Genomic DNA, 27,762 nt, shown 5'->3' on the forward strand with positions numbered 1-27,762 from the left:
AAACAGCATTTTATTTAATAAAAACTATCAAGAAATTCTTATCAGTAGAATTTTATAAGGAATATGAGCATAAGGATTCGCTTTTTGTAATACTGCATGCCAACAAATCCCCTACTTCTATTAGATATGAAATAATACATATACTTGGTCACCAGAGTCACAGGTAGGGCTATGGTAAGAGAATTTCCACAAATCAACACTTTTACACTGTGCTACATACATCTTTGATCTTCTTTCATTTTAGCAAATATTTATTGAGCACGAATTCTGGGCTACTCTAGTTCTAAACCCTGATGATAGAGCATCTAACAAGATGATCAAGGTATGTGTTCTCAAGGAGCTCACCTTCTAGGGAGAGGAAATACACAGCAAGTAAACAAATTTTAAAACAGCATAATTTCAATCAGAATTAAGTGCTATGAGGAAAATCTCACAGAAGGATGAGCGAGAGAGTGAAAGGGCTCTACCACACACAGAATGGTAAAGGATTATTTCTTACGCTCTTTGTCCTTCTTTATACTGGTACACACCTGACTCTGCAAGGTTCCAGAGGAGGCCTTCATTTTATAAAATGCTAGGATTTCTTCTTCCAATTGTCTCCTCTCCTCTTCAAGTCTCGTTGTCTCCTCTTGTTGCATCTTCTTAAGATGTTCAAACTTGTCCTGTAGCTGTGAAACAAACCCGCAGTTGTGACTTAGAGCACCCTATGGGGGCACATCCCCAGGAACATGTTTCTTTTCCTTCTGATTATCAAACCTACCCTAATCATTAGAATAGCACTTGATCTTAATAGTAGTCTCAATAAGTATCTCTGCTGGAGTCATATCACTGGTAAATACATTTTCAGACCCAAGGGCAAATGAGCATCTACATACAAGGGCAAGAAGAATGACTGGAAAGGCTGGGGATGTGAGACTGTGGTATTTATAAATGATACCAAAATCACTGAGAAAACTTTTTACTTAAATATGCTATATGTATACATATACATACATACGATGGAACATTACCCATTTAAAAAAAAAAAAAAGAGAGAGAGAGAGACCTTGCCTTTTGAGACAACATGAAAGGACCTGGAGGGTATTATGCTAAGTAAAATAAGTCAGAGGTAGATAATAGATAAGAAAGAGAAGGATAAACACCATATGATTTCACTTATACAGAGAATCTAAAGAAAACAATTCAAATGAATAAACATAAGGAAACAGAAACACACTCATAGATACAGAGAACAAACTGTTGGTTGCCAGAGGAGAGGGATGAATGAAACAGGTGAAGAAGATTAAAGGATACAAACTTCCAGTTATAAAATAATAAGTCATGGGGATGTAATGTATGGCATGCAGAATACAGTGAATAATATTGTAATAACTTTCTCTGCTGATAAATGGTGCATGCATGCATGCTAAGTCGCTTCAGCCGTGTCTGATTCTGTGTAACCCTCTGAACTATAGCCCGCCAGGCTCCTCTGTCCATGGGATTCTCCAGGCAAGAATATTGAGTGGGATGCCATGCCCTCCTCATCGACAGATGGTATTTAATGTATAACAATATTGACTCAATGTTGTATACCCAAAACTGATATAATATTGTAAGTCAATTTATACTTCAGTTTAAAAAAATTCAAAAAAGCTGATTGTCTAAATGCTCTAGGAAAAATAAGATTACAGGCAATCATTTTTTTAAAGGCTGCATCCAAAACTTACATGGTAAATAGCTACTTTTTGAAGAATAGAAAGTATCCTTCAACAAAATCATCTAAACTCTTGAGATGAAAACCCTCAATTTAATAGGACACCTAAACTCGAATATGGATTATATCAAACTAGCAGGACTTGCCTCTTTTTCAGCTTCTTTAAATGCTGTTTCTTTCTCCTTTACTCGCTGCATAAACTTCTGTTTCAGCTCTTCTTCTTCCCTCTGACATTGCTCCAAGAGCTCCTGCCTTTTGGCTTCATAGATCTCTTGAAAACTAAAAAGAGATGTGTGTGCTCTTATATTAAAATGTTAATATAAATAAACATATAAAAATATATATTGTATATTAATAATATGTAACATTGTATGGAAAAACCCAAATGAACTTTTTGGCCAACCCAATATAAACAACTCCTATAACTTGAAAAGGAAATACCAAACAACCCAAATGAAATACAAGCAGAAGACCTAAATAAACATTTCTCCAAAAAAGATATACAGATAGCCATTAGGCACATGAAAAGATGCTCAGCATTTGGTGGCTCAGACGGTAAAGTGTCTGTCTACAATGCGGGAGACCTGGGTTCGATCCCTGGGTCGGGAAGATCCACTGGAGAAGGAAATGGCAATTCACTCCAGTACTATTGCCTGGAACATCCCATGGACAGAGGAGCCTGATAGGTTAGTCCATGGGGTCGCAAAGAGTCGAACATGACTGAGCAACTTCACTTTCACTTTCATTTCTAATTATTAGAGAAATGCAAATCAAAACTATAATGGGGTGCCACCTCACATCAGTCAGAAAGGCCATTATGAAAAAATATACAAATAACAAATGCTGGAGAGGGTGTGAGAAAAAAAAAAAAAACAACTTCACTGCTGGTGGAAATGTACAGTGGAAGAGCCACTGTGGAAAACAGTATAGACACTCCCCCTAAAAACTGAAAATAGTGTTGCTATATGATCCAGCAATCCCATTCTTGGGCATATGCCAGAACAAAACTATAATTTAAAAAGATACCTGGACCCCTGTGCTCATAGCAGCGCTATTCACAACAGCCAAGACACCAGAACAGATCTCTGAGTTCTACAGGAACCACGGCGCCTACCCAGGTGGAGGATGATAACTTCAGGCTGAGCACAAGCATATGGACCCCAGACTGGCTGTAACCAGAAGGCTGATGATTGAACACCATCTTGTTACCTCACCACCAACGAATAAGGGGAGAGTACACACCCTACAGTCCTCCCTCCCAAATTTTGCCTATAAAAAATTCTCTCTTTGGGACTGACATGGAGGGTTTCAGTACAAGTACATATTGTGTGTGCTTAATTGCTCAGTCATGTCCGTCCATGGGACTCTCCAGGCAAGAATAATGAAGTAGGTTGCCATGCCCTCCTCCAGGGACATGTACATATTGGAGGCATATAAATGAGCCCTTGCATTATGTTGCTCCTACTAACCCTCCATTGAGGTCTGAAGATAATGAAAAACCACAAGATTCAGTCGGCCCAGAACATGAGAAGCAGAGCTATTCTCATTGCAAAATAATCACATCTCACGGTTGTAGGGGATTTCCAAGTCACCTATCATCTTGTTCAAGAGAAATCTCCACTCACCTAACTGGCTGGTTATTTGGACCCATATCAGTAAATCCCATTATGTGAAGTCTGTTGCGCCTGTAACGTTCATAGTGCCAAGCGTGAGTCTGTTCTTTCAAGTCTTCCATATTTGTACAAAGAAGGATATCCCGGAGCTTAACAAAGTCACAGTGGTTTTCATTTTCCACTAGGCAGAAAAATAATAAAGCCACAAAGCTTATTATCAATCCTTATCACTCAATAAGTATTCTTGAATGAGCTTAGAGCATTCTGAATAATAGCTATAAATCTTTTAACCATGTAACTATGCTTATATGGTACATGTCAATTATAGGTATAGTTTACTTATAGACCAGGAAATTTGCTTTAAACTTATTAGCCAGAGACTAAATAGGAAACAGTGAAATACTATGTTACATTATATTAGCATATAGCATCAGTTCAGTTCAGCCGCTCAGTTGTGTCTGACTCTTTGGGACCCCATGGATTGCAGCATACCAGGCCTCTCTGTCCTTCACTGTCTCCCGGAACTTGCTCAAACTCACGTCCATTGAATTGGTGATGCCATACAACCATCTCATCCTCTGTTGTCCCCTGTCCTCCTGCTTTCAATCTTTCCCAACATCAAGGTCTTTTCCAATGAGGAAAAGACTCTTCTCAATGAGTTGGCTCTTCTCATCACGTAGCCAAAATATTGGAGCTTCAGCCTCAGCATTAGTCCTTCCAATGAATATTCAGGACTGATTTCCTTTAGAATTAACTGATTTGATCTCCTTGTAGTCCAAGGAACTCTCGAGAGTTCTCTCCAACACCACAATTTGAAAGCATCAATTCTTTGGCACTCAGTCTTCTTTATGGCCCAACTCTCACATCCATACATGACTAATGGAATGTATAGAATGTATACATAGCTTTGACTATATGGACTTTTGTCAGCAAAGTGATATCTCTGCTTTTTAATATGCTGTCTAGGTTGGTCATAGCTTTTCTTCCAAGGAGCAAGAGTCTTTTAATTTTGTGGTTTTGAAACTCATATAGCATGCTGCTGCTAAGTCACTTCAGTGGTGTCCGACTCTGTGCGACCCCATAGACGGCAGGCCACCAGGCTCCCCTGTCCCTGGGATTCTCCAGGCAAGAACACTGGAGTGGGTTGCCATTTCCTTCTCCAATGCATGAAAGTGAAAAGTGAAAGTGAAGTCGCTCAGTCGTGTCCGACTCCTAGGGACCCCATGGACTGCAGCCCACCAGAATCCTCCGTCCATGGGATTTTCCAGGTAAGAGTACTGGAGTGGGTTGCCATTGCCTTCTCCTTATATAGCATAAGTTTTCTTTAATAATTTAGTATTTTTCAAATGAACTGATGAACTGATGCTATATACTAATATAATGTAACATATTATTTCACTGTTTCCTATTTAGTCTCTGGTTAACAAACTTAAAGCAAATTTCCTGGTCTATAAATAAACTATAAATGATCTTCTTTTAAAGAAGATAATTTCACTAAACTAAGTAATTTAATTAAATCCTGCTAACGTAAAGGCCTTAACAATTGTACATAATGTAGTTATTAAATCATATTTGTATACCATATGTATGAGAATGAATTAGTCACTTTTCAAAATCACTCAATAAATTCACATGGCTCTCTCCTGTGCATGTCATATCCAAAAGACTGATCACAATATTTTGGGTATTGGGTATGATATTGTAACCAAATATAATATTCATTAAAATATGTTGTCTTTATGTACATTTAATAAATTGAAAATTTTATAATACATTAATTGAAAATAACATTTGGAACATTATCTCTACAGATAGAGATAATCCAGTCCTCAATAATTAGTATCACAAGTATATGAATCAGATAATAAATGACTGTTATGACAATATTCTAATTTATCATGATGCTAGATAACTAATATAAATGTCTGCTACTGCTGCTAAGTCACTTCAGTCATATCCGACTCTGTGTGACCCCATAGACGGCAGCCCACTAGGCTCCCCCGTCCCTGGGATTCTCCAGGCAAGAACATTGGAGTGGGTTGCCATTTCCTTCTCCAATGCATGAAAGTAAAAAGTGAAAGTGAAGTCTCTCAGTTATGTCTAACCCTCAGCGACCCCATGGACTGCAGCCTTCCAGGCTCCTCCGTCCATGAGATTTTCCAGGCAAGAGTACTGGAGTGGGATGCCATTGCCTTCTCTGAATATAAATGTCTAGGTATAATTTATCCAAAAATAAATTATATTACTTTATTTTTGAAATAGTTTACCATCCCTTTTACTAGTAACCACTTAAAAGTGCTTTATAAATTGGGTAGCAATGAACTTTTATAACATGTTTCAAGTACCAATATTTATGCTTCCATATTGTTCAAAGTTCTTTTGTTCACAGAACTTTTCAGCATTCTGAATATGATGGTTTAGCACCACAGAGATAATCTGCATATGGCAGACTGAGGTAAATGAGAAGGTTCTGCTCAGTTTCTTAATTTAAAATCCCCATGGAATAAATTATAGTCAAAATAATCACTATCTCAAATGAAACAGAATCTGTGCTCCTTATCAGTAACTGTTAATTTGCTGTTTAATGAGAGTTACCAATATTGATTCAAGTTAAAATATTTTGTTTTATATATTTATAGTTATATTTTACATAATTTTATAATCATATGTATTTAAGCATAATCACTCCAGAGCAAGCCTTCTCATGGAGGTTTGTTATGCTTACCTTGTAAAATTCCCCAGGGGTACTGACGTCCTCTGACTGTCCTTTTTCCAACTTTCACTTCATCCGTACTTCCTACTACAGCAAAAGGTAAGAGGCTCTAGAAAGTAAAAATGAATTTCATCATATTTTCTTATACCAATATGACTTACTCTGTTACTCTTATTTCTGTTATGGAAATAACAGAGACAAGAATACATAAGTTTATTCAAACAAGTGATTTATCCTGCCTCAGATTTTATGACTTAGCATTAAATACGTGCAGATTTTGTGAGATCCCACTTCTATTTAACATAATATTAGAAGTCTAAGCCACAGCAGTCAGACAACAAAAATAAACAAAAGGTATCCAAGTTGGAAGGGAAAAAGTAAAACTGTCAGTATTTGCAGATGATATGATACTATATACAGAAAACTTTAAGTCTCTACCAAAAAAATCACTAAAAATGAAAAATGAATTCAATAAAGTTGAAGAATAAAGGTTAACACACAAATTTCTACATGTTGCTTTTCTATTTACTAATAACAAACTATCAAAAAGAGAAATCAAGAAAACAATCCATTTAAAATTGCATCAAAATGAATAAAATACCTAGAATTTGGCTTAAAAGACAAGATGAAAAACCAATATTCTGAAAAATATCAGACACTGATGAAGGATATGAAGATGACACAAATTAGTGAAAAAACATACCATGTTCATGGATTGGAAGAATTAATAAAGTTAAAATGTTCATACTATTCAGAGTAATCTACAGATTTAATGTAATCCCTATCAAAATACACATGACATTTTCCACAAAACTAATGGAATTGTTACATAATGCATAATAAAATTGTATGGTATTGCAAAAGAGCTCAGATAGCCAAAGCAATCTTGAGGAAAAAAGAATAAAACTGTAAGTATCACACTTTTTAACTTCAGACTATACTATAAAACTACAGTATCAAAATAGTATGGTGCTAGCACAAAGAGACACACAGATCAGTGGAACAGAACAGAGAACCCAGAAATAAAATTACACACACATGGCCAATTAATCTACGACAACAGAGGGGAAAATATACGATGGGAAAAGACAGTCTCTCTTCAATAAGTGGTGCTGGGATAACTACATGACAACTACCCAGTTAATATGTAAAGGAATGAAGTTTGAATTTTTCTCATAAGATATACAAAGATAAATACAAAATGAGTTAAAGACCTAAATGTAAGACCAGAAACCATGAAACTCCTAAAAGGAAACTCTAGGCAGAACACTGACATAAGTGGTCACAATAGTTTTTAGATCTTTCTTCTCAGGCAAAAGATACAAAAGCAAAACTAAACAAATGGGACCTAATTTAACTCAAAACCTTTTGCACAGTAAAAGAAACTGTCAAAAAATGAAAAGCCAACCTACGGAATGGAAGAAAATATTTGGAAATGACATATCTAATTAGGAGCTACTACCTAAAATATATGAACAGCTCATACAACTCACTATCAAAGCAAACAACCCATTTTTAAAAAAGGGCAGGTCTTCCCTGGTGGTCCAGTGGTAAAGAATCTTCCTGCCAATGCAAGGGATAGGGTTGACTCCTGGTCAAGGAAGACCCCACATGCCGCGGAGCAACAAAGCCCCTTTTGCCACAACTACTGAAGCACCTCGAGCTCATGTGCTGCAACAGGAAGATCCAGCACGGCCAACAGAGAAATATATAAATAAATTTTTTTTTTTTTAATCACAATGCAGCTTTTCAGGAAAGGCTACTGTTTTGCGCTTTGGCACTAGCTTTTCATTTGGGATTTCAAATAACTTGATTTGAGGAGAGAAGAGCCTCACCTGACTTCTTTGAGATTAACACAATGTTCTGGGGTCCTTTGTTTGGCAGGGAGATTTGTGAAATGAGCAATGCATCATTTAGAAGATAAGCCTGGGCAGTTATGAGATGTATATGCACAATATTTAACCCAGGAATTGCACCTTAAAAACAAGCAGAGAAATAGTGCTCTGTTGCCCAAGTGCCTTTCAAAATGTATAGGGAATTCCAGAGACACTTGGGTGCAGGCAGGTCTGGGGACAGTATAACAGTGACCTAGAAGACCCAAGAGACCTGCTCAGGTTTCCTATCAGGTGAAAACTTGATGTAATGACACTAATATTGGCTTCTTTACCATTCTCAAGTAAAAGCAGAAAGCAGCTGCCCATAACAATCTACATGTCTTAATAAAGAAATCCATGTCAGTACTCACAAACTATAATAAAGATGACTACACACACACAAAAAAAACACCACAGTGCAATAGCAACTCATATCCATTAAGATAAGCTATCATTTAAAAAAGAATAGAAAATAACAAGTGTTGGTATGAATGTGGATAAACTGGAAACCTTGTGCACTTTTTGTGGGAATGCAAAAATAAGTGAAGCCACTATGGAAAAAAGTATGGCGGTTCCTCAAGAAATTAAACCTACAAGTATCATACAAGCCAGCAACTCCACTTCTTGGCACAGACAAGAATTGGCCCAAGGGAATTGAAAGCAGAGACTCAAAGAAATATTTGTACAGGTAGGAAAGGACAAATATTATATAATTCTATCTACTAGAAGAACTTTGAGTAGTCAAATTCATAAAGTTGATGGAAGGAATGACAGGGAATTATTATTTATTGCAGAGCCTCAGTTTTTCAAGATGAAAAAAGTTCTGTGGATATAGTTGGTGGCGATGATAGCAGCTATACTATGAACAGATAATGCCACTCAACTGTGAACTTCGAAACGATTTAGGTTGGGGACTTCCCTGGCATTCCAGTGGTTAAGACTTTGCCTTCGAAAGCAGGGGTTGCAAGTTTGACCCCAGGTCATGGAGCTAAGATCCCACATGCCTCACAGCCCAAAAAAACCAAAACATAAAACAGAACCATAACAAATTCAGTAAAGACTTTTTAAATGGTCCACATCAAAAACATTAAAAACTTTTTTAATTAAAAAAAATTAAAAGTTTAAGTTGGTAAACTTCATTCGATGTATATTTTACCACAATTTTAAAACCTCTAAGAAGGAAACATAAGAAAATCTTTATTACCTTGGATTTGACAAAACAGTCTTAGATATGACATCAAAAGCACAAGTAACAACTAAAATAAATAAATTGGACTTCATCAATATTTTTTAAAAGCTCATGTTTCAAAGGACACCAGAAATAAAATGAAAAAATGACTAATAGATTAGGGGGAAATAATTGCAAATCATATATCTCATAAGCAACCGGTATCTAGAATACATAAAGAGCTCTAACAACTCAATTAAAAAAAAAAAAAAAGAGCTCATTTAAAAATGCACAAAGGATCTGAGTAAATTTTTCCCCTGAGAAGACATACTAATAGCCAATTAAAGCATGAAAAGACCAAATACTACATAATTCCATTCATATGATATCCAGAACAGAAGAATCTGAAGAGAAAGATGTTGATTAGCGGTTTCCTAGGGCTGGTGGAGAGGAAGGCCGACAGGCAGTAGGGGAGAAAAGCTAAAGAGTATGGGGCTTCTTTTTGAGATAATATTTCTATTTCTATTATATAATAAAAATGTTCTCAGTTTGGTTGCGGAGGTGGTTGCACACATTGTGAACAGACTAAAAATCATTAAATTGTATACTTTCATGGGTGAGTCATATGGTATGTGAACTATATCTTTCTAAAAGGATTTCTTAAAGAATAAAATGCTTCTTAAAATAATTGATTCTCAGCAAATATTTTTCAAAATCAAGAAAAAGAACCATTTTCCCACACTGGATTTTGGGGAAATATACCTTATTTATAGTCTCTTTGCCAGATAAAAGTGACACTATATCACTAACATTGTTGTTCAGCTGCTAAGTCATGTCCGACTCTTTCCCTTCACTATCTCCTGGAGTTTGCTCAAACTCATGTCCACTGAGTCAGTGATGCCATCCAATCATCTCATCCTCAGTCGCCCCCTTCTCCTCTTGCCCTCAATCTTTCCCACCATCAGGGTGTTTTCCAGTTTTTTCTGTATTGCTAATAAGGTTACTTATAAATTATATTTTCATTCCCCCCGTCAAATAGAATTGAGATTCAATAGTTAGAAGCTTACATTCATCGAGGAGTTCATGTGAGTGCTAGTTTCATCATCTGTTTGGAACTGATATATCTGGATGCCATTACTAATCAATTCATTCATTATCTTACACTTAAATGTCTGTAAATCACTTTTAGAAATTGCATCTGCTTTGGCAATCACTGGTATAATGTTCACCTATTAAGAAAGAAAAAAAGAAAAACTCACCATTGAGAATTAATTATTAAATGTTGTTTTTACAGTGAAAACCTCACAATATCTGACAACACGTTTTTGTAACCAAATAACCCCTAGCTTCATGACTTCTTCATAAAATTGCTTTCCAAAATCATCAGTATTTTTGAAGATTAAACTTTAATCAGAAATCAAGTTTAGAAGGCTCAGTTTTTTCTCTTCTCAAATTTTCTTACACTTCCAATGCATCTGGGTTTGGTAAAATGTAAGTAGCAAAATGAAGTATGATCAATTTAATTTCTTATTCAATTGAGTATTAAATGTCAGAAGAGACTTTTCATCAACATTGTAGAACAGATCAACTTTTTCCTTCTACTTATCATTCATTTGCATCATCTAAGGCCATTAAAATAGCATTAACCCAGTTCCACCAGTGTCCTCATAAAAACAGGAAACTTGGACACACAGAGACATCACATGTGTGTACAAACAAAAGATCATGTGAGGTGACAGTGAGAAAGTGGCCATCTACTTCCTGAACTGAGAGTTTTCAGAAAAAAAAAAACTTGGTGACACTTTCTGGAACTGTAAGAAAATAAATGTCTATTGCTTAAACCACTTTCTATTGTTAAATCACTAAGTGATTTAACATCACCATTTTGTAATGGTATCTGTAGAAAACTAACACAAATGCTTTAAAGATTAACAGAAAAAATGATATATATGTGAAGTCACTCAGTTGTGTCTGACTCTTTGTGACCCCATGGACTGTAGCCTGCTAGGCTCCTCCATCCATGGAATTTTCCAGGCAAGGATACTAGAGTGGGTTGTCATTTCCTGCTCCAGGGGATCTTCCCAACCCAGGAATCGAAGCTGGTCTTCCGCACTGAAGGCAGACTCTTTACCATCTGAGCCACTGGGGAAGTCAAGTTCTTGAGTGCAAATGCTTTCAAGATCTGCACTGTTTCTTAGGTTCAGTAGTTGTGGCACACGGGCTTAGTTACCCCATGGCATATGGGATCTTCCCGGACTAGAAATCAAATCCATGCCCTCTGCACCCACAGATGGATTCTTAACTACTGGACCACTAGGGAAGTTCAAGATTTGTATTGTTTCAAAATAAGTATCAAATCTTGATAGGCTGATGGATTTACCAAACGCACCTTGCTGTCAATGTTCTTCATGGTTAATATATCAAGAGACTTCAGAGAATGTCCTGTAGGTGAAATGAAGTAAAGGCACACATGGACGCGGGAATCATGGTAGTCACCTAAGGAACGTTTAATTTTCAATTCTTCTTGAAGATAGGACTCAAACTGAGCATCTAGGTAGTCAACAATTGGCTGGTAGCTGGAAAAAAAAAAGATTATTCAAACATTTAACATAACAGATTAATATAATCTGACATCTGTGATTTTATCATTTACTATATAGTGAATATGTGCACTCACTAGCTTGCCCCAGCAATTAAAATGTTCATAACACGTCCTTACAAAGATAACAATTATAAACCAATAAGAAGGCCCATTATTGGACTTGACTGGTGGTACAGTGGTGAAGAATCTGCTTACCAATGCGGGAGACACGGGTTAGATTCCTGATCAAGGGAGATTCCACACGCTGAGGGTCAGCTAACCTTGTGCACTGGTGAGCCCACACTCTAGGGCCAGGGTTCTGCAACTATTGAGTCCGAGTGTTGTGACTACTGAGCCCACATGCCTAGAGCCCATGCTCCACCACAAGAGAAGCCACCACCACAAGAAGCCTGTGACCTGCAAGGAAGAGTAACCCCCACTTGTCACAACTAGTGAAAGCCCATGAGCAGCAAGGAAGATACTGCACAGTCAAAAATGAATAATTTTTGTAAGGACCCACTGTTTACAGAAAAGGCAAAATGCTCTCTCAGTTCAATGCAGTCCCAATTAGAATCCAAGTGTTTTGTATGTATACGTATATATAAGTGCAAAGAACCAAGAATGCTCAAGACATACTGGAAAAAAAAATGAAGAAGATATATTCTTCCTATATTAGGACTTACTGTGAAGCTAAACTAATTACTACAGCATGGTATCAGCACAAAGATAAACTGACTAAAGCACAAGACAATTTTTGGATGTGATACAACTGTTCAAGGTCCCAGCTGAGGTGGTGGGTATACAGCTCAATGCATTCTTAAGTGTAAGTCAGACACTATAAAACTCTCAGAGGAAAACATAGGCAGAACACTCTTTGACAGAAATTGCAGCAAGATCTTTTTAGACCCACCAACTAAAGTAATGAAAATAAACAAAGAGGACCTAATTAAACTTAAAAACTTTTGCACAGCGAAGGAAACCATAAACAAGACAAAAAAAGACAACTCTCAGAATGGGAGAAAATATTTGCAAATGAAGCATCTGACAAGGGGTCAATCTCCAAAATATGCAAACAGCTCATGTAGCTCAATATCAAAACAACAAACAACCCAATCAAAAAATGGGTAGAAGAACTAAGTAAACATTTCTCCAAAGAATACATACAGATGATCAAAAACACATGAAAAGATGCTCAGCATCACTAATTATTAGAGAAATGCAAATCAATGAGGTATCACCTTACACCGGTCAGAATGGCCATCATTTAGAAATCTACAAGCAATGAATTCTGGATAGGGTGTGGAAAAAAGGGAATCCTCTTATACTGTTGGAGGGAATGTAAACTGATACAGCCAGTATGGAGAATAGTATGGAGGTTGCTTTAAAAATCTAAAAATAGAACTACCATACGACCCAACAATCCCACTCCTGGGCATATACCCAGAGAAAACCATAATTCCAAAAGATACACGCACCCCAGTGTTCACTGCAGCACTATATACAATAGCCAAGACATGGAAGCCACCTAAATGTTCATCAACAGAGGAACGGGCAAAGATGTGCCATATATATATATAATGGAACATTACTCAGCCATAAAAAAAAACAAATTGTGCCATTTGCAGAGGAGTGGATGGACCTAGAGACTGTCATACAGTGAAGTAAGTCAGAAAGAGAAAAACAAATATTGTGTATTAACACATATATTTGGAATCTAGAAAAATGGTACAGATGAATTTATTTGCAAATCAGAAATAGAGACACAGACGTAGAGAACAAATATATGGACACCAAGGGGGGAAATGGAGGGGTGGGATGAACTGGGAGATTGAGATGGACATATATACACTACTATGTATAAAATGGATAACTAATGAGAATCTACTGTCTAGCACAGGGAACCCTCTTCAGTGCTCTGTGGTGACCTAAATAGGAAGGAAATCCAGAAAAGAGGGGGTGTATATATGCGCTGGAGTAGGAAATGGCAATCCACTCCAGTATTCTTGCCTGGAAAATTCCATGAACAGAGGAACCTGGTGGGCTGCAGTCCATGGGTCGGAAAGAGTGAGACATGACTGAGCAAATGAGCACACAGCACATGGATGTGTGTGGCTGATTCACTTTGCTGCACAATAGACCCAAAGGCATCGTTGTAAAACAGCTACACTCCAATAAAATTTCTTTTTAAAAAGTCAAGGACAAAAAGCAAATTTTGCCAGCAGCAACAGAAAAGCAACTCATCACATATAAGGGAGCCCCCATAAGACAATGAGCCAATTTCTCAGCATAAAATTTGTAGGCTAGAAAAGAACGGGATAATACAGTCAAAGTGATAAAAAGAAAAAAACCTACCAACTGCCTTTTAGAAATGAAAGAAAAAAAAAATGCTTCCCAGACAAATCAATACTGAGGAAGTTCATCACCACTAAATTTGCCTTAAAAGAAATGCTACTAGATCTACCTGAAAAGAAACGCTAAGGGGAGTTATTCAAGTTGAAGCAAGTGGACTCGTTATAGTAACACAAAAGCACACAGGAGTATAAAACTCAATGGTAGAGGTCAATAAAGGTAAATACAGACAAATAGGGAATATTGTAACACTATAATGAAAAAGGTATGTTAATCACTTTTACCTGTAACATAGAAGTAAAAAGAAAAAAGTATAAATAAAATCTTTTAATGGATGAATAACATAAAAATATGAAGTTTGATATCAAAAGTGAAGAACACGTAAAACTGTAAAATTGTGCAAGTGATTGAAGTTGTTATAAGCTTAAATAAACTGTTATAAAATGCTTTCTATAAACCTCATGATAACCACAAAGAAAGTACCTATAAAAGATACATAAAAGAAAAAGAGAAAGGAAGAAAAGACATCACTACAAAAATCAACAAAATACAAAGAAACTAAAAAGAGGAGATGAGGAACAAGGGAACTACAAGATAGACAGAAAACATATAGCAAAATAATAATAGTAAGTCATTCCTTGTGAATAATTACTCACATGTATTTCTATATACTATAGAGTATATACTATATATAATTATTTGAAAAGAATGAAAAGTGAAAGTCGCATCTGACTCTTTGAGACCCTGAATTCTCCAGGCTGGAATACTGACGTGAGTTGCCTTTCCCTTCTCCAGGGGATCTTCCCAACCCAGGAATCAAACTGAGGTCTCCTGTATTATAGGCAGATTTTTTAACAGCTGAGCTACCAGGGAAGCCCATTTGAAAGGAGTAAACTCCCCAATCAAAAGACAAAGAGTGGCTGAATGGATTAAAAAAAAAATCCAACTACATGCCATCTATAATAAACCCACTTTATTACTTTTTAATTGAAGTATAGTTGATTTATAGTGTTGTTCTAATTACCACTATACAGCAAAGTGATTCAATTTTACATATATTCTAGAAGAATATTACTTTTTAATATATGGAGAAAAAAAGCAAATTCCTTGAAATAACAATAACTTTTAAAATTAAAATAAGAAAACACCCACCTGGCTTCCTTGTTTATTTGATCACCATAGCCCACTGTTTTCACAACAGTTAATTTCAACTGAACATTGTTTTCCTGGAGTTCATATGTCTGAATTTTAAGTCCAACACTTGAGTAAAAATGTGAAGATTTTTTGTCTTTCAAATTAGTATTGAACAGTGTGTCAATCAAGGTTGATTTTCCAATTCCAGTTTCCCCTGTATGGAAACAGATACATCATAGGGGCATAAGATATCTGTGAAGTGACACCCTGTCCCCTCCCTAGAATGGTCCCAAATACTTCAAAGACTAGAATATCCTTGAAATATATATGATACTTCTGACTCCATCCATCATTAACATAATATGGAAACATAAAATACACAAAGGTGTGTCAGATTTTGAAGAGCACTGAAACAGAGAAAAAATGTCGAACTAACACTGCTAAGAAAATGCAAACCAATACAAACACAAAGACATAGTCTTAAAGAAACAGCACCAGTGTTATGCCGCTTAAAATAATTTGAAATGAACAATTAAGAAATAATTCATGGGAGGGGTTTGGCACTTACCCACACAAAGAATATTAAAAACGAATCCTTGTTGAACAGATCTGTCCACCAGCTGATGAGCCAAACAATCGAAACCAAAATGGCCAAGCATATTTAAGCAACGTATATTATCTTCTTTTTGCTTAAAGAAAAAAACAATATTTTGATTAGTAGAAGATATCACTTGACAATGACTATATTAATATGTCAAAGAAATGGAAATGATTATTTGAGAAATGATATCATTTCATATGATCATTCAAATGATTAAATATCTTTTGATTATCATACTTCAGACAAAATGCAAATGAAGTAAATTTACAAGGAGAGATCACAACCAGAAATATAGATTTTTGTCATTATTTTTATAAATAATGACTATCTCTGTTCACACACAAATAGACTATGTTTCTAAGTTTAAAAGTAGGAAATTAAAGACATACCACAAGAAAGCCCAGTATGTTACTCTACAATAATAAATTATTTTTGTGGAAAAAAGAAAACAACATTGTTTCATTCTATTTCAGTTTGGTAATATATTCAGAAGATCCAGTATATGTTAATACATGCAAGGAAATCAAACTTTATTTGAATTTTTTAAAAAGTAACTAAAAACTTTGACTTCATATTTGTGATATGCCTCTGAGAACTTGTGTTGTATCATGTTGTTAAAGGAATCCACAAACCTAGAAACCCAGAAATCCATTAATAATGTATTTATTATAATTTATTATACATAAATTTACCAATTGATTATTTTTAAAAGTGGAAAATAATTCAAAGAAGGCTTATTAATCTATACTAGTCTCAGCCCTGGAAATCTCTCTCCCAAACAACTAGAAATTTTCACAAATGCTTTATGCAGAAAAGTGTTTGCTGTAGCTCTCTAACATCTAAATATATGACTCCTTGTAATAGAATATCCAAGTAAATGATAATATATTTATTCACATACACACTGGGGCATTCTTCAGTCATTACAGATATTTATAAAAATGCTTTAATAAATTGAAAAATATATGAAACTCTTTAAAGAGTAAAATATAAAATTGTGTGTACATGCCTAACTTTTGGTGATAGCAGAGTAACTTAACAGCATTTTAGCTTTCCTTGCATTAACAACAAGAATAACTGTTTCAAGGCACCGGAACAGAAAGAAAAGGAGGCAGAAACAAGAATAAATCAAATTGTGGAAACAAGTTAGCATAATAGGTGAAACTAGATTTATCCACGTACTCCCATGAAGCAACTCCCCAGTAAATGAGAAACTTGAAACGTAGCGGTCAAGCAGAGAGCAACAATTTTGAGCTGGGAAATCTCGAATTTGGGGCTGCCAAAATACCAGGATACAGAGAAAGAAATCTTGGAAGAGCAAGCCACAGCATGGGGAGACCCAAATTTGCAGACTTTAGAACACTTGGCTGAGTCTCACTCCATACGTGCAGGCGTGACTGTAAAGAGCCCAGTAGAAACTGAGAGAGGAAGTGGTATTCTAAAAATGCTGAGCTTCTATCTTAGCAGTGGTACTGGGAAGACACAAGGGGACAGAGTTTGGAGTTTAAGCTTCTTTCCAGTTAGACAAGTTTGATCAACACTTTAGATAAACACTTTGAATTTTTAATTTAAATTTGTAAAAGGACTTGCTATAGGATCAAGGATTATGTTCTAAGTTAAACAGTTACTCCCAAGCCGAAGGGTACAGCGAAGATAAACCCACCTTTACAAAGAATACTGTGACTCAACAGGGTCCAAATGACTTGCTAGTAATCTAACTGCTAAAACAAATTCACTACTCTTTAGAGAAATATAATAATAGAATTTAGACTTTCTACAATGTATAATCAAAATTACTAGATATGAAGAAGCAGAAAAGAATCTCTCTCACAACCAAGGACAAACACAATCAATAGAAACACCCACACAATGAGGAATTGGCAGATAAACACTATAACTATGATGAACATGTTTAAGAATCTACAGAAAAAGATGGATATAACGGATTAAGTGATGGGCTATTTTATTTTATTTTTGGCCACATCACTTGGCATGTGGGATCTCATTTCCTGACCAGGGATTGGACCCATACCCCTTGCATTGGAAGTGTGGATTCTTAACTACTGGACCACCAGGGAATTCCCAATAGGTAATTTTAGAATACACAAAAGATGATGATACACAAAAGTTATTAGCTGAATTCAATTCAGTTCAGTTCAGTCGTTCAGCCATGTCCGACTCTTTGTGACCCCATGGACTGCAGCATACTAGGCTTTCCCTGTCCAAAATCAACTCCCGGAGCCTACTCAAACTCATGTTAATTGCATCAGTGATGCCATCCAACCATCTCATCCTCTAATGTCTCCTTCTCCTCCTGCTTTCAATCTTTCCCAACACCAGGGTCTTTTCCAATGAGCCAGTTCTTCACATCAGTAGTCAAAATATTGGAGTTTCAGCTTCAGCATCAGTCCTTCCAATGAATATTTAGGACTGATTTTCTTTAGGATGGACTGGTTGGATCTCCTTGCAGTCTAAGGGACTCTCAAGAGTCTTCTCCAACACCATAGTTCAAAAGTAACAATACTTCAGCACTCAGCTTTAGTTGAATTGCTGCTGCTGCATCACTTCAGTCGTGTCCAACTCTGTGCAACCCCATAGACGGCAGCCCAGCAGGCTCCTCCATCCCTGGGATTCTCCAGGCAAGAACGCTGGAGTGGGTTGCCATTTCCTTCTCCAATGCATGAAAGTGGAAAGTGAAAACTGAAAGTGAAGTCGCTCAGTCGTGTTCGACTCTTAGCGACCCCATGGACTGCAGCCTACCAGGCTCCTCCGTCCATGGGATGCTAAATGAACAATGAAGGGTATGGATAGGACCCAGTTCCAATCAACCAAGGATTAATTAATAAAAATTCCATAGGGATTTTTATATTTAAAGCCAGCATATTGAGCAATACTAAACTGAAAATACGATCAAATAAGAAAAAAATTTTAATTTGTTACTATTTGTGCTCTTAGTGGGGTTTAATATAAGTGGCAAATTCTGAGTTCTCTATTCAAAGAGAACATTCTGACCCATAAAATCTGAAGGTGATATGAAACAATAACAGATTTGGATGCTCTATTGTCCTCTCCGTCCTAGACTCCCTTGTGATAGGCTTCACTCATTTTAAAAACTGCAACTCAGGGAGGTACCAGATCAAAATGTCCATAGAACAAAATATAGCCCATTTTCTTATCAGGAAAAGACAGAAACCTTGGCCTTATTAGCACTGAGGTTTTACTCACAGAACAAACAGAACACGCAAAGTTCTGAATCATCATAATTACTTAACAAAATGTCTTCTGTTAGGCTGAAAGTTCTTTTTTATAATATATATTTTTATAAAATTCGATATAATTTATATAGAAAACTTCAATACTTCAGGTTCTACTAATTTGGCATTTATGATCATGCAAATCTCTTTCCTGATTTCACCTTTGCATCATCCACAGTAAAGCAAATTAAGAAGGTATATAAGGTATACATAAGGTAAGTATATGAAAATATAAGGTTTAACCTACCATGAAAAGGATTATTTCATATGCATTCAAGTGAAGCTGAAATGCTAACCATACATTATTTTAATCTCTCATGATAGCAAGGACATACAGACTACATCTAGAAAATGGGATACTGCGTGCAAAGTCTGTAAATTACAAAGGACTCTACAAGCTCTGAGAAGCCCTGATGTTTACCCTGTAATCAATGAGCTTTTTCCCCAGTCATATGGGGAAAGGTAGCTGAATAAAAAGTCATTAGTCATTGTGAGCCTTTGGGACAGTCACTGATGCCTGTTTTCTGTTCTATACAATGAGAACATTTGACCAGGTGAGCTTAAAATTCTTTCACACTCTAATGTTCTATAAGTCAGAGAGTTTTATTTATGAAGAGCAGATAATTTCAAGGAGAATAAAAGCCATGCAGAAAAAATTAAAATATTTATCAATATCATACTAAGTACCAAAATTTTAGAAAAGTCAATTTAAAAATATAGGAATTGGAAGAAGGATGCTGCTGCTGCTGCTAAGTCGCTTCAGTCGTGTCCGACTCTGCGACAGATGACTGTTAACGTGGAGTAGTTAAAAATAATTTTAAAAGTTGACAGGTTGACTCTTGAAAATAGGATAAGATTTGTACAGAGGAAGTAGATATTATGAGCAGGAGAGAAATATGGCAAATGAACAATGTACTATTTGTCCTTGTGTTGTAAAGAACTTGCCTACCTTAAGGAAAAGACTTAAATTGGGAAAACTGAAGAAAAAGACTTAAATTGGAAGACTTAAAATATAAAAAGGGCCCTAACAATAGGGAGTCTTTGGATATGCGGCTAAGGAATATGGATTTTATCGAATTAGTAATGGGCAGTGGCTGGAGGTTGGAGTCAGAGAATAAAAGAAGGAAGAAACATTTCAAAAAGATGAGCGAGGCACTAGCACGCAAAGTGGGCTGGAGAGGAAACTAGAGCCATGGGTTGGGAAGACCTTCCCTCGTAAAAGTGAGTGGTAGGGCTTCCCTTGTGGTCTGGTGATTCAGAATCCACCCACCAATGCAGGGGACACAGGATCGATCCCTGGTCAAGGAATATCCCGCATGCCTCAGGGCAGCTAAGCCCGTATGCCACTTGCTTCTTCCTGTTCATGCTTTTAAACTATTTCTTCCTCTTTATGCTTTTAAACCACTGAGCCTGTGCATTGTATCTACCGAAGCCCTGTGCCTAGAGCCTGTGCTCCACAACAAGAGAAACCACCACAATGAGAAGCTCATGCACCACAGCTGGAGAGCAGCCCCAGCTCCCCGCAGCTAGAGAAAGCCCACGTGTAGTGATGAAGACAGCAATGCAGCCAGAAATAAATCCATTTTTCTAAAGTGAATGGTAATAAAATTACTAGTGTGAATGAAAAATATAGAAAACGAAGAGGCTTGCTGGGGAAAAAAAAATCAAAAGAACTTGACCAATAAGAGTACTGGAGTGGGTTGCCATTGCCTTCTCCGATACTATGACCAGTAATAGGAAAATCAGAAAGCGAAGTTAGTACATTTTTGTGTGAGAACAAGGTAAGTTTGAATTTTGAAATTTTAATTCTAAAGAAAATATAGAAATACCCTGAAGGCGATTATATATATTTGAGCACAATGGAGGCTTGAAAAAAGATTAAAAAGAACAAGAATGAGACATGGGAAAATGCCCACTTTCAGAAGGTGAAAAGAGAAGCCTAAAAAGAAGATGAAGAATGACCAGACAGGAAAACAGAAAAAAGAATCAATATAGAGTCAAACTATAAAAATATTGTGACAGATGAGAAAACTATGGGAAAATCCAAAAGAATTAAACACATCATGTTGCATTTACAATCCATGGCTTAATGGCAAGTGAAGTTTGATACAAGCATAAAGAGGAAGAAGAAGCAAGAAACTCAGATGATTATAACGGTAAAAATTTAACATTGTAATATAACTGTAGAGAAAAAAACCCTAGGGTGGCCAGCGTATCCAGATAAAGGATGGGCAGTGAACTTATCTCTGCCGGAACTGTCTTTGGAAATTCATCTTCTATCTAAGCAGGACACTAGAGCACTGCACATCATCTCACATTTTGCATAGTTTCTGGTGCATTTTTGGTGCTCATTGTAAACAGCCTGGAAGGAAAGGGGCGAGAAGAAAGAAGGAAAAGAGGAAGCGAGAATGAGAGGAAGAAAAGGGGAAAGAGAGGAGAGAGAGGGAAATGAAGACAGGAATCCAAAGGAGACTGACTAGGTGAATAACAGAATTCAAAACATTATGTGAGAAGAGAAGAGATGGAACAGCATGTGGTAATGGATGCTAACTAACCTATTATGGTAGCTGTCCTGCAATAAGGACTTCCCTGTACCTCAAAGGGTTAAGAATCTGCCTGCAATGAAGATCAGGGTTCAATCCCTGGGTCGGGAAGATCCTCTGGAGAACGGAACAGCAATCCACTCCAGTACTCTTGCCTGGAGAATCCCAGAGTCTAGTGGGCTACAGTCCATGGGGTTGTAAAGAGTCGGACATGACTGAGCGACTAACGTATATAACATATACAACATCAAATCATTATGTTGCACACTCAAAACTAATCCAATAGTATATGTCAATGATATCTCAATTTCTAAAAAATTATGTAATAAACTGAATATTTGAAGGTGAGCAAAAGAAGCATTTTAGAGGGACAGATCTGAAAACACATGAAGACTGTCCTATGGAAAAAGGATTACATTATTTTGTGGCATTCAAGGGAATGGCAAAAGGGGACAAATTCCAAAGGACTAATTTTATACAATATATGAGAAAGATTTTCTCATAATTAAATTTATGCAAAAATTAAATGGATCTACTTGAGCCTTGAATTCCAATTTAAGAGAGAAATACCAGGCATCTTCATATGTTGGTGGCTGGAGTGTAAACATAACTTTATAGAGCATTTTGATAATTACTATCAGTTTAAATGGCATATACTATCTGATGCAACAATTTTATTTCTAGGAAAATATTTCATCATGTACATAAAAAGGTATGTAGACGCATATTCAAAGCAGTATTGTATAGAATAACAAAACAAAAACAAAACCAGAAATTACCTTATAGCTACCAATAGGGGACTGGTTATTGAAGAAAAGTATTTACAACAGTACAAGGATAGAGCTGTTAAAAAGAATAAGATTGATCTGTACGTACTGACATAAAAAGTTGTCAAAAGATTAGACTAGTTATTGCCTTTAAAAAGCTAGATTGAGAAGAGAATTTTCTCTTTCCTACTGTTTGAATTTTTCTTTTAATAATGTGAGAATGGTATTTTTAATTTCAAAAGGGAGAATAAACTAAGTTGCCAATTGTAAGGGGTTCAAAAAAAGGTCGAAAGGTTACTTGTTAAAGTGTTTGTAGCAAACATTTATATATCAGATTAAAGTTTGACTAATTGACCTTGGGGATCCGCCTATTCTAAAATGTTATTGTTTTAATGACACGTTAACAAAGGAGCACTCACTGTGATTTAATGCCTCAGAGAGGCCAAAGATAAAATGGAATGGGCATAAGCCAGTGGTTTAGTCACTGAGATAGGACTCTGACAATAGTCAGTTTTGACACCAGCAAAGCCCACTAGGGTCTCCAGGAAAAGTAAGATGGAATCTAGGTAATCAAATAAGATGTCCTCTTCTTTTGTGCTTAGTCTAGTTTTGCTTGCCTAAGGGGGCCAAATGCAGAGGATTAGAGCTCCTGGCTCAGACCACTGCACCCAACACCCCGATCTGGTACACCGTATGGAGAAGCTCTGTGCACCATACCTCAATCCAAGATGATGACAGTGTAAACAAATATAATAGTTTGATTTAAACTAAGATCTAGGAAAAACATGCATGTTTGGAGGGAAACATCAAGAGAACCATTATTCACACATAAGCAACCACTACTTAATGTAGCTCAGTACTCATGAATCTATTAGATGTTTTGACCAAGTTCAGTTCAGTTCAGTCACTCAGTCGCGTCTGACTCCATGAACTGCAGCACGCCAGGCCTCCCTGTCCATCACCAACTCCTGGAATCCACCCAAACTCATGTCCATTGAGTCAGTGATGCCATCCAACCATCTCATCCTCTGTCGTCCCCTTCTCCTCCTGCCAAAGACAGTTCTAAAACCCATTTTTCACTCATTCAGATGTGCTACTCTCTTTTAGTGCAAACTTTTATGTGAGGTACTATGTTTTCCCTAGTAGAGAGGCTCATCTTAAAATTGAACTTGGTTCAATTTCCCACTCAGTAAAGTAATTAAAAAGCAGCCACCATGCCATTTTCTAAAATAACTTCATTTAAAAATTATTTATTATCAGTACCTAACTGGTTCCAAATAGGAAAAGGAGTACATCAAGGCTGTATACTGTCACCCTGCTTATTTAACTTATAAGCAGAGTACATCATGAGAAATGCTGGGCTGGAAGAAGCACAAGCTGGAATCAAGATTGTTGGGAGAAATATCAATAACCTCAGATATGCAGATGACACCACCCTTATGGCAGAAAGTGAAGAGGAGCTAAAAAGCCTCTTGATGAAAGTGAAAGAAGAGAGTTAAAAAACTGGCTTAAAGCTCAACACTCAGAAGATCATGGCATCTGGTCCCATCACTTCATGGAAATAGATGGGGAAACAGTGGAAACAGTGTCAGACTTTATTTTGGGGGGCTCCAGAATCACTGCAGATGGTGTTTGCAGCCATGAAATTAAAAGACGCTTACTCCTTGGAAGAAAAGTTATGACCAATCTAGATAGCATATTGAAAAGCAGAGATATTACTTTGCCAACAAATGTCCATAGTCAAGTCTATGGATTTTCAAGTGGTCATGTATGGATGTGAGAGTTGGACTGTGAAGAAAGCTGAGCACCGAAGAATTCATGCTTTTGAACTATGGTGTTGGAGAAGACTCTTGAGAGTCCCTTGGACTGCAAAGGAGATCCAACCAGTCCATTCTAAAGGAGATCAATCCTGGGTGTTCTTTGGAAGGAATGATGCTAAAGCTGAAACTCCAGTACTTTGGCCACCTCATGAGAAGAGTTGACTCACTGGAAAAGACTCTGATGCTGGGAGGGATTGGGGGCAGGAGGAGAAGGGGATGACAGAGGATGAGATGGCTGGATGGCATCACTGACTCGATGGACGTGAGTCTGAGTGAACTCCGGGAGTTGGTGATGGACAAGGAGGCCTGGCGTGCTGTGATTCATGGGGTCGCAGAGTCGGACACAACTGAATGACTGAATTGAACTGCACTGAAAAATAAATTTTAAAAAAGAGCCCTCCCCCCTAAAAGAACTGGAATAGTCTTTTGAACTACTAAAAATGTCTGCAAGACTTCCCTGGGTGTCCAGTGGCTAAGACTGCATGCTCCCAATGCAGGGGGCCTGGGTTTAATCCCTGGTTGGGGAACTAGATCCCACATGCTGCAACTAAAGATCCTGCCTGCTGCAGCTAAGACCCACTGCAGCCAAATAAATAAATTAAATAAATACATTAAAAGTCTGCAGATGCAAGAGTATACAACAATTATTTAAACCTTCATTGATATTTAACTCCAATCAGAACCCAGAAATAAACCCATGCACCTGGTCATAGATTAATGGTCAATTAATCTGTGACAAGGCTTCCCTGAGAGTTCAGTTGGTTAAGAATCCGCCTGCAATGCAGGAGACCCTGGTTTTATTCCTGGGTTGGGAAGATCCTCTGGAGAAGGGATAGGCTACCCACTCCAATATTCTTGGGCTTTCCTTGCGGCTCAGCTGATAAAGAATCCTCCTGCAATGCGGGAGACCTGGATTAAATCCCTGGGTTGGGAAGATCGCCTGGAGAAGGGAAAGGCCACCCACTTCAGTATTCTAGCCTGGAAAATTCCTGGGTCTCAAAGAGTCGGACATAGTTCAGCGACTTTCACAGCTTCACAATCTATGACAAAAGAGGCAATACTACACAATGTAGGAAAGACAGTCTCTTCGATAAGTGGTGCTGGGAAAACTGGACAGCTACATGTAAAAAAATGAATTTTTATCATTCTTCAACACCATACACAAAAGTAAGCTCAAAAGGGATTAAAGGCTTTAAATGTGAGACTGGACACTGTAAAACTCTTAGAGGAAAACATAGGCAGAACATTCTCTTACATCAATTACAGCAATATCTTTTTTGATTGCTCTCCCAGAATAATGGAAATAAAAGCAAAAAAAAAAAAAAAAGGGACCTACCTAAACTCAAGTACTTTTACACAGCAAAGGAAACAATAAACAAAACAAAAAGACAACTCGCAGATTGGAAGAAAATATTTGCAAATGATATGACTGACAATGGATTAGTCTCCAAAATTTACAAAGAGTTTGTGATGTCTAACAGAATCAAAACAAACAACCCAATCCAAAAACAGGCAGATCTAAACAGACATTTCTCCAAGGAAGACATACAGATGGCCAAGAGGCACACGAAAAGATGTTCAACAGTGCTAATTATTAGAGAAATGCAAATCAAAAATACAATATCACCTCATGCCAGCCAGAATGACTATCATCAAAAAATCCACAAACGATAAATGCTGGAGAGGGTGTGGAGGGAAGGGAACCCTCCAGTACTGCTGGTGGGAATGTACATCAATATGGCTATTACGGAGAACAGTGTGCAGGCTCCTTAAAAAACTAGAAATAGAACACCATATGACCCGGCAATCCCACTCCTGGGCCTATATCCAGAGAAAAACATGATCTGAAAGGATAACGCACCCCAATGTTCATTGCACTATTTACAATAGCCAGGACATGGAAGCAACCTAAATGTCCACTGATAGAGGAATGATTACGTCCAATCAGCATGAAAGTTAATTCATGCCCCAAAATAAGAAAGATAAGCCTTTATCAGCTAGGTCTCTATTAGTTTACTGAATCAATATTTTGAAAATACACAATCTTGTTAAAGTACACAACGAACAGTTCTCTTTGAAAGATATACTCAACTGTATCTTCTTCATCAGATATTTGTGTGGAGGGACATGGTTTTTCTGCCATGTCAGACTGAAGGAGCTGAAAACAAAGAAACAAAAACCTTAAAAAGATGAAAAGGCTACATTCCTACAATATAATTTACATCAATAAGATAATCTCTAGTACTTTGGCCACCTCATGAGAAGAGCTGACTCACTGGAAAAGACTGATGCTGGGAGGGATTGGGGGCAGGAGGAGAAGGGGACGACAGAGGATGAGATGGCTGGATGGCATCACTGACTCGATAGACATGAGTCTGAGTGAACTCTGGGAGTTGGTGATGGACAGGGAGGCCTGGCGTGCTGCAATTCATGGGGTTGCAGAGTGGGACACGACTGACTGAACTGAATTGAACTGAAGAGAATCCAATATAGACATTATCCCAGATTTCGGCTTTCAGTCCATACTATTGAACTGTTTTAAATTATGGTTATTTTTCTAGTTAGGCTTCTATATAATAAAGAATATTATATATAACATTCAACTTATACAGTAATACATTTAATCTTGAACACACAAAAAGCATCTAAAGAAAGGTAAACTCCATTTTGAAACCAAAAGGACACAGTTCATTCTTTTTTAAACGACTCTCTAGTCATGAAAAATGGAAATAGGGAATTTTGCTTTTCTTTCTCCTTTTTTTTTTTTTAGTGTAGTCACCATGGACTGTAACCCGCCAGCCTCCTCTGTCCATGGGATTCTCCAGACAAGAGTACAGGAGTGGGTAGCCATTCTCTTCTCCAGAAGATCTTCCCAACTCAGGGTCTCCTACATTGCAGGCAGATTCTTTATCATCTGAACTATCAGGGAAGCCCACAGTTAATTTACAGTATTATATATTTTCAAGTATACGATAGTGATTCAGTATTTTTATAGACTCTACCCCATTTAAACTTATTGCAAAATAATGGCTATATTTTCCTGTGCTGTACAATATATCCTTGTCGCTTATTTATTTTATACATACTGTGTTGGAAGATCCCCTGGAGAAGGGAAAGGCTACCAATATTCTGGCCTAGAGAATTCCATGGACTGTATAGTTCACGGGGTCTCAAAGACTCTGACACGACTGAGCAACTTATACATACTATGTTCTGTCTCTTAAGCCTATATCCCTATCTCACCCACCCTCCCATTCCTCTTAAAAAGTGCTAAAAGAACCAGAAGGACACTCTTAATTACTTAACTTTCCATAGCATCTTATCAGCAGAGGCTGAGGTGTTAAGAGAGTACTTATTGAAGGAAAACTGGGAAAGCAGATCTTCTAAAAACCTAAATGAGTCCCATGGACATGGAACTAAATTAATGATAGCTCTCATTTACGAAGCACTTATTATGCACCTAGCATGGTGCTGGATGCTTATATGCCTTTATTTTAATCCCCAGCGTAAATATGAGATATATATTTTTTCATCGCCATATGCCAAAAGAGAAAATTCAGAATCAGGAAAATTAAGGGACTTACTTGCTCAAGATTGCAGCTCTGTTGCAGACACAGGTCTGAACTGACTCTGAAGCTGGTGTTCTCTCCAC

General features: G+C 37.1%; 1 protein-coding gene across 1 annotated transcript; it reads right to left on the bottom strand.

Moving 5' to 3' along the window:
* On the bottom strand, positions 1-27,753 carry SEPT14 (septin 14). Its single transcript, XM_005697744.2, has 10 exons — positions 27,695-27,753; positions 26,203-26,268; positions 15,694-15,814; positions 15,144-15,339; positions 11,451-11,637; positions 10,129-10,290; positions 6,032-6,128; positions 3,319-3,487; positions 1,840-1,972; positions 1-668 (listed from the first exon to the last, which is right to left on the bottom strand). Exons 2-10 carry the CDS (start codon positions 26,251-26,253, stop codon positions 489-491), a joined length of 1,296 nt encoding a protein of 431 aa, XP_005697801.2. The 5' UTR covers positions 26,254-26,268; positions 27,695-27,753; the 3' UTR covers positions 1-488.

The sequence above is a fragment of the Capra hircus genome, chromosome 25, assembly GCF_001704415.2.
Source record: "Capra hircus breed San Clemente chromosome 25, ASM170441v1, whole genome shotgun sequence".
Lineage (NCBI taxonomy): Eukaryota > Metazoa > Chordata > Mammalia > Artiodactyla > Bovidae > Capra > Capra hircus.

What these genes read in the sequence shown, in the direction of transcription:
- SEPT14 (XM_005697744.2), bottom strand. Translation starts at nt 26,253, where the DNA reads ATGGCAGAAAAACCATGTCCCTCCACACAAATATCTGATGAAGAAGAT. An exon ending in TTTTAATATTCTTTGTGTGG is followed by an intron (nt 15,340 to 15,693) that starts GTAAGTGCCAAA and finishes GTTTCCATACAG; the next exon opens with GGGAAACTGGAATTGGAAAA. An exon ending in ACATGAACTCCTCGATGAAT is followed by an intron (nt 6,129 to 10,128) that starts GTAAGCTTCTAA and finishes TTTACTTTCTAG; the next exon opens with AGCCTCTTACCTTTTGCTGT.